Here is a 9,054-nt window from a genome sequence, read left to right on the forward strand (position 1 = left end):
GGAACCCTACAGCTGATAAACACCTTCAGGAAAGTGGCAGGGTACAAGATTAACACAAAAAATTTTCTGTAGCCCTAATATATACCAATGAAACATTGGCGGAGAAAAAAATCAGATAACATCACCCTTTCAAATTGTAAATTGTAAAACAAAATTGTAAAAACAAAATAAAAAACTCTGTGGTAAGGCTAAGCAAAAAAAAGTGAAAGATTCATATTGTAAGAATTTTGAGTCTCTAAGAAAGAAAATTAAAGAAGATACCAGAAAATGGAAAGATCTTCCATATTCTTGGACAGGTAGGATCAGCATAGAAAAAATAGCAATCTTGCCAAAAGCAATCTACAGATTCAATGTAATCCCCATGAAAACCCCAACACAATTCTTCACAGACCTTAAAGAACAATTCTCAACTATATATGGAGAAACAAAAGACCCAGGATAGCCGAAACAACCCTGTATAATAAAGGAACTTCTGGAGGCATCACCATCACTGACTTCAAGTTTTATAACAGAGTTATAGTCCTGAAAACAGCTTAGTATTGGCACAAAAATAGACAGGTAGACCAATGGAACATAGTAGAAAACCCTGATATTAAACCACACACCCGAGAACACCTGATTTTTGACAATCAATCCAAATTTATACGCTGGAACAAAGAGAACACCTTCAACAAATGGTGCTGGCAGAATTGGAGGCAGACATGTCGAAGACTCTAAATAGACCCAAGCCTAATGACATGCACAAAACTTAATGGATCAAAGCCCTCAACACAAACCAAGCCACACTAACCCTATTAGAAGACAAATTGGGAAATACTCTTGAATTAATTGGTACAGGAGACTGCTTCCTGAACATTACACCAGTAGCAAAGCCACTGAGATCAACAATTGATAAATGGGACCTCCTCAAACTAAGAAGATTCTGTAAGGCTAAGGAAACAGTCAGTAAGACAAGACGTAGCCCATAGACAGGGAAAAGATACTCACCAACTCCACATCTGACAGAAGGTTGATCTCCAAAATATACAAAGAACAGAAGAAGTTAGTCTCCAAAACACCAAACAATCCAATTGAAAAGTGTGGTATGGAACTAAATAGACAATTCTCAATAGAGAAATCTAAAAGGGCTGAAAGACAAATAAGAAAGTGTTCAACATGCTTAGCCATCAGGGAAATGCAAATCAAAACAACTCTGAGACAACATCTTACTCCTGTCAGAATGGCCAACATCAAAAACACCAATGACAGTTTATGCTGGAGAGGATGTGGAGAGACGAGAACATTTATCCACTGCTGGTGGGAGTGCCAACTTGTACAGCCACTTTGGAAATCAGGATGGCAACTCCTCAAGAAAATGGGAATCAGTCTACCACAAGATCCAGCAATCCCACTCTTAGGCATATACCTAAAAGAAACACATTCATACAACAAGGACATCTGTTCAACAATGTTTATAGCAGCACTATTTGTAATAGCCAGAAACTGGAAGTAGCCTAGATGAACTTCATCCATAGAATGGATAGAGAATATATGATACATTTACACAATGGAATAGCACTCAGTGGAACAAAACAATGGAATCTTGAGATTTTCAGGAAAATGGATGGAAATAGAGGAAACTATTCTGATCCAGGTAAACCAATCACAAAAAGACAAACATGATATGTACACACTCATATGTGGAATTTATACATAGAGTAAAGGATTACCAGCCTACAATCCACACTTCCAGAGAAGCTAGTAAACAAGGAGGACCCTAAGATATTCATACATGGTCCCATGGAGAAGGGGAAAGGGTCAAGTGCCCCTGAGCAAGTTGAGAGCACTGGAAGTGGGGGAAGGGAGCTATGAGAATGAGTGGAAGAAGAGAAAGCATGCAGATGTCAGGAGGGAGCAGAAAGTTTGAGTCAGGGGAAGAATAGAAGATAGGATATGTTATATGTAGGGTTTTAGTTGGGGGGAATGCTAGTGGAGGATGGGAAGGAGAACAGAACTGGGATTGTCATGTAAAACAATCTTGTTTCTAATTCAAATAAAAATTGAAAAAAAAGAAATGGAAGAAAATACATATCAAAAATATTAGATGTCAACAAATCTTTCATGGAAACAGGTCAAGATCTAAAAACTCATATAGAGAGAATAAAGAAAGCCCAATCTGAGAGAATGATTGAAATAGAAATGCTGGGTAAATGAGCAAGAATTACAGATGCAAGCATAAACAACAGAATATAAGAGATGGAAGAGAGAATATCAGGTGTTTGGATACATCTACCAAAGAAAATCTTAAGTCCAAAAATTCCCTAATACAAAATATTCAGGAAATATGAGATAACGTGAAAAGATAAAACCAAACAATAATAAGTATAGAAGAAGGTGAGGAAGTCCAACTTAAAGGCACAGAAAACATATTCAACAAAATCATAGAAGAAAACTTTACCCACCTAAAGAAAGACATGCCAATGAATGTACAACCAGCCTACAAAATATCAAATAGACTGGAACAATAAAAAGGTCTCCTCACCACATAATAGCCAAGACGCAAAACATACAGAATAAAGAGAAAATATTAAGAGCACCAAAGGAAAAAATCAAGGAATATATAAAGGCAAACCTATCAGAATTACACCTGATTTTTCCACGGAAACTCTGAAAGCCAGAAAGTCCTGGGTAGATACTCTACCTACGCTAAGAGACCAAGGATGACAGCCCAGACTATTATAACCAGCAAAGCTTTCAATCAATATTGATGGAGAAAACAAGATATTCCATGTCAAAACAAGATTCAAACAATACATATCACCCAATCCAATCCTACAGAAAGTTCTGGAAGGAAAACTGCAACCCATGGAATTTAACTACAACCAGAAAATATAGGAAATAAATAATCCCACTTTGCTATCAGAAAGAAGGAAAAAGGGATGGAAACCCACACATATTTTCACCACCACCACCAAATCCAAACAAACAAGAATGAATAATAAATCAATGCTAGTTAATATCCCTCAATGTTAATGGTTTTAGCTCACATATAAAAAGACACAGGTTAGCAGAATCGAGAAGAAGACAGAATCCAACCTTCTCCTGCATACAAGAAACACATCTCAACTGCAAATACAGATCGTACCTCAGAGTAAAGGGTTGGGAAAGATATTCCAATTAAATGAACCCAAGAAACAAGCGAAGGTAGCAATAATAATATCCAACAAATTGTAATTTAAACTAAAAATCAATAAAAAGAGATGAAGGATGTCACTTCCTACTCATCACAGGAGAAATCCAACAGGAGGAAGTCTCACTTCTGAACATTTATGCCCCAAATAGAAATGCATCCACCTTTGTAAAAGAAACATTACTAAAACTCAAATCACACATAAAACTATACACACTTATAGTGGGAGACTTCAAAACCCACTCTCACCACTGGACAGGAACACCAGACAGAAAATTTAATAAAGAAACAAAGGAACTAATAGAAGTTATGGCCCAATTGGGCTTCACAGACATCTATAGAACATCCCATCCAAATACAAAACAATATCCCTTTTGCTTAGCACAACAAGGAACCTTCTCTAAAATCGACCACATACTTGGCAACATAGTAAACATCAACAGGCACAATAAAATTAAAATAACACCCTGTATCTTACCAGACCACCATGCTTTAAAATTAGAATTCAACATCAACACGAAATGCAGAAAACCTACAAATTCATGGAAATTAAGTAACACCCAATTGCACAATTCCTTGGTAGAGGAAAAAATAAAAAAAAAAGGAAATTAAAGGTTTCCTAGAATTCAATGAGAATTCAGACACAGTATACCCAAACTTTGGGACACTTTGAAAGCAGTGCTAAGAGGAAAGTTCATAGTGCTAAGTGCCCACATGAAGAAACAGGACAATAATAACACTAGACAAATAACAGCACAATTGAAAGCTCTAGAACACAAAGAATCCCAGTACACCCCAGAGAGGCAGACGGCATTAACATGCAAATTAACAAAACCAGTAATGAAGCAGGGGGACATAACAAGAGACACAGAGGAATTCCAGAGAATCATCATGTTATAATTTGAAAACCTGTATTCCTCAAAATTAGAAAATTTCACTTACAAAAATTAAATCAGGAACAGATAAGCAACTTAAATAGAACTATAAGCCCTAATGAAAGAGAAGCAGTCATCAAAAGTCTACCAACCAAAAAATGCCCAAGAATTCTACCAGAAATTTGAGGAACAGCTAACACCAATTCTCCTCAAAGTATTCCACACAATAGAAGCAGAAGGGTTATGGCCAAACTCTTTTTATAAGGCTTCAATAAACTTGAAACCCAAGGCACACAAAGACACAACCAAGAAAGTGAACTACAGACCAATACTCCTCATGAATATTGATTCAAAAATACTCAATAAAATACTGGCAAATCAAATCCAAGAACATATCAAAGAAATCATCCACTGTGATCAAGTAGGCTTCATCCCAGTGAATCAAGTGTGGTTCAACATATGAATATCCATCAATATAATCCACCATATAAACAGACTGAGAAAAAAACACATGATTGTCTCAGTATATGTGGAAAAAGCCTTTGACATAACCCAACATCCCTTCATGATAAAGTTCGTGGAGAGATCAGGAATAACAGGAAAATAACTTAACATAATAAAAGCAATATACAGCAAGCCAACAGCCAACATCAAATTAAATGGAGAGAAACTCAATGCAATTCCTCAAAAATCGGGGACAAGAAGTATTGAACTTGAATTTCTACCTAGAGCAATAAGAAAACAAAAGGAGATCAAGGGGAAACAATTCAGAAAGGAAGACGTCAAACTTTCACTATTTGCAGATGATGTGATTGTCCACTTAAGTGACCTGAAGAATTCTACCAGGGAACTCCTACAGCTGATAAACACCTTCAGCAAAGTGGGAGGATACAAGATTAACTTAAAAACATCTGTAGCCTTAATATATACAGTGAAACATTTGTGGAGAAAGAAATCAGAGAAACATCACACTTTACAATTGTGACAAACAACATAAAATACCTTGTGGTAAGGCTAACCAAAAAAGTGAAAGACTCATACTCTAAGAATTTTGTGTCTGTAATGAAAGAAAATAAAGAAGATACCAGAAAATGGAAAGATCTCCCATGCTCTTAGATAGGTAGGATCAACATAGTAAAAATGGCAAACTTGCCAAAACCAATCTACAGATTCAATGCAATCCCCATCAAAATCTAAACACAATTCTTCACAGACATTGAAAGAACATTTCTGAACTATTTACAGAGAAACAAAAGACCCAGGTTAACCAAAACAACTCTGTACAATAGAGGAACTTCTGGAGGCATCACCATCCATGACTTCAAGATGCAATACAGAGCTATAGTCCTACAAACAACTTGGTATTGGTATAAAAATAGACAGGTAGAACAATCGAATAGACTTGAAAACCCCAAATATCAACCCACACACATACAAACACTTGATTTTTGACAAAGAAGCTAAATTTATAAGATGGAGCAATGAAAGCATCTTCTACAAATGGTGCTGGCATAACTGGATACTGGAATGTAGAAGAATGCTGTTAGATCCATGTCTATTGCCATGTATAACACTTAAGTCCAAATGGATCAAAGACCTCAAAATAAATCAAGCCACACTGAACCTATTAGAAGACAAATTGGGAAATGCCCTTGAATTAATTGGTACAGGAGAATGCTTCCTGTACAATAAACCAGTAGCACAGACACTAAGATCAACAACTGATAAATGGGACTTGCTGAAACTGAGAAGCTTCTTTAAGGCTAATGACACAGTCAGTAAGACAAAACACAGGCCACAGACTGGAAAAAGTTATTCACCAACCCCACATCTGATAGAGGGCTGATTTCCAAAATATACAAAAAAAACTCCAAGAAGCGAGTCTACAAAATACCAAACAATCAAATTAAAAAGTGGGGTACAGAACTAAAGAGACAATTCTCAATAGAGGAATCTAAAATGGCTGAAAGGCACGTAAGAAAGTGCTCAACATCTTTAGCCATAAGGGAAATGCAAATCAAAACAACTCTGAGATACCATCTTACTCCAGTTAGAATGGATAAAATCAAAAACAGCAATGACAGTTTTTGCTGGAGAGGATATGGAGAAAGAGTAACACTCCTCCTTTGCAGTTGGTAGTGCCACCTTGTACAGCCAATTTGGAAATCAGTATGGTGACTCCCAGGAACATGGGAATCAATCTGCCACCAGATCCAGCAATTCCACTCTTAGGCATATACCCAAAAGAAGCACATTCATACAACAAGGATATCTGGTCAAAGATGTTCGTAGCAGCAATAGTTGTAATAGCCAGAACCTGAAAGCAACCTACATGCCCCTCAACTGAAAAATGGATAGAGAAACTGCAGTTCATTTACACAATGGAGTACTACTTAGCAGAAAAAAATAGAATCTTGAAATTTGCAGGAAAATGGATGGAAGTAGAAGAAACCATTCTGAGCAATGTAACCCAATCACAAAAAGACAAACTTGGTATGTACTCACTCATATGTGGATTTTAGGGAAAAAAGTAAAAGTATACCAGCCTACAATCCATACTGCCAGAGAAGATATTAAACAAGGAGGATACTAAGAAAGACTTACATGGTCCCCTGGATAAGAGGAAAGGGACACTATTTCCTGAGCAAATTGGGATCAAGGGAGGAGGGGGGGTGGGAGCTAGGCGAATGAGACAGGGAGAAGAGGAGTGTTGAGAAGGACACGAGGGAGCAACAAGTTGAGTTGGGGGAAGAATAGAAGAAAACAAGAAAGGAGATACCATAAGAGTGGGAGACATTTTAGGTTTACAGAAATCAGGCTCTACAGAAAGGTCTGGAGATCTACAAAGATGACACCAACTAGCAATTTAAGCAACAGAGGAGAGACTCCCTTAAATGCCCTCCCCTGATAATGAGATTGATGACTGTCTCATATGCCATTCTATAGTGTTCATCCAGCAGCTGGTGGAAGTAGAAGCAGATACCCACAGTTAAACCTTGGACTGAAATGAAATCCAGTTGCAGAGAAGAATGAGTGATAAGAAAGGGGTGCAGACCTGGCTGGAGAAACCCACAGAAAAAGCTGACCTGAACAACAGGGAACTCTTGTTCCCCAGACTGATAGCTGCGATAATTGCATGGGACTGATCAAGGCCCCAGGAACATGGGTTTCAGTAAGGAGACCTTGGAAATCTATGGGACTTCCTGTAGTAGTTCAATATTTATCCCTACTATAGGTGTGGATTTGGGAGCTCATTCCACATCCTCCCTGAGCCAAGACACATAGGGGTGGGCTTATGCCCTATCCCAAATGATATGATAGACTCTGATGACCTCCTATGGAAGGCCCCACTCTCCCTGGGGAGCAGAAAGGGTATGGGATAGGTAGGGTTTTGGTTGGGGGTGGTAAGGGAGGAAGAGGGAACTGGGATTGACACGAAAAACAATCTTGTTTCTAATTCAAATTTAAAAATTTAGAAAAAAGAATACAATAAGATGACAATAATAAAGTAATATATGGTAACATATAAGTTGGAAGCTACTTGATAAAAAAATACTTAGTGAATAAAATCAACCTTGTCCAAGACTGATAATGAATATGACCCCTGGAATCCAAATGAAGAATTGGATGTCTTTCATGGCTGGTGGCTTTATGTAAATTGAGAGTCTCCATCCCTTAATTTAGGTTTGGTCAACCTGAATAAAGACATGGATGTTGATAAACCCAATACCTTGAAAAAACATATCTTGATCCATTCTTGAACTTGAAGGATATTTGGGGATCCTGCTGGAAGAAGAAAACCCCCCAAGTCTTTAAACCTTTCCTTAGAATCAGATGAGGAATGTGACAAAGGGGCCAAAAACTTACCATCTTCATACTCAGGAAGTTTGTCAGCTTTATTGTCTATTTGTTGTCCCACTATCTATCTTTCAGCCTAGTATTTGTGTAAGTCCTAGTGCCACACATACATATACAAGAATTTAGTATGTGTCAATAAATTCCTGCTAGGAGGCTTTATTGTAGACTGTCAGTTTTCTACTCTTCTTCTTTCTTTTTTAAATGTCCCTTGAATTTTTAATTCTGTCATGAATCCAAATAGAGTCTATGATCTAAATCATCATGGATACTGAAATGTATTTTTACTAAATCAGAAGTAAGACCTTGTTTTTGGAAATGAGAAAAAGGAGGAACCTCCATAGACACTCAGTGCACTTCAAATCCAACTTTAACTGAATAATGATCTCAGAAGGTAGAGTCACCAAGAATAGCAGCTGAGGTATCTCAGGCTCACACTTCAGCTATGCTCAACATTTTATGCTATGATTTGTTCCACTGTGGGTGGATAACTCCAGTACTGTTGACAGTAATAAGTTCCAATATCTTCTGGCTCCAAACTGCTGGTGCTGAGTGTAAAATCTGTCCCAGACTCACTGCCACTGGACCTTGAGGGGACCCCAGGAGACCAACTGGATGCTTCATAGACTAGGAGCTTAGGAGATTGCCCTGGTTTTTGCTGATACCAACTTAATGTTCTGCTAAGTCTCTGACTGACTTGACAGTTGATGCTGACTGTGTCTTTTAGTGATACAGTCTGAGATGGAGACTGGGTCAACTGGATATCACAACTGGAACCTGGAATTAACCAGAGAAAACACAATAAAAACTATTCAACTCTGTCTTTATGGTCCCTTCATAGAATTCCCTGACAGCCAGGCAACACTGACCACACTGAGACAAGCACTGCTGTCCTCCTTACCTGGGATCCAGAGCAGCAGCAGCCCCAGGAGATGAGCAGGAGCCCTCATGCCTATGCTGTGTTCTTAATAGGACTGTTTCTAGCACAGTGTGTGACCAACCCATAAAGAAGTCCTCAGAACAGTGGAATGTTCTGTTGTATGCAAATCAGCAGGGTCTAGATTATGTGGGCACAGCTGCAGGGCTCTTTCTCCTCAGGAATTGACCCTGTATGAGCCTCTGGGCCTGTTCAGGGCACTGTGTCATTTTTCTGCA

General features: G+C 38.1%; 1 gene segment (V, D, J or C); it reads right to left on the reverse strand.

Moving 5' to 3' along the window:
• Positions 1-7,354: 7,354 nt before the first annotated feature.
• On the reverse strand, positions 7,355-8,849 carry LOC100765688 (the record flags this gene model as incomplete). The annotated part of the segment is given in 3 exon segments: positions 7,355-7,376; positions 8,400-8,676; positions 8,801-8,849. Coding segments are annotated over 3 exon segments (348 nt in total), but the record flags the coding sequence as incomplete, so codon positions are not given.
• Positions 8,850-9,054: the final 205 nt, after the last annotated feature.

This window comes from Cricetulus griseus, chromosome 8 (assembly GCF_003668045.3).
Source record: "Cricetulus griseus strain 17A/GY chromosome 8, alternate assembly CriGri-PICRH-1.0, whole genome shotgun sequence".
Lineage (NCBI taxonomy): Eukaryota > Metazoa > Chordata > Mammalia > Rodentia > Cricetidae > Cricetulus > Cricetulus griseus.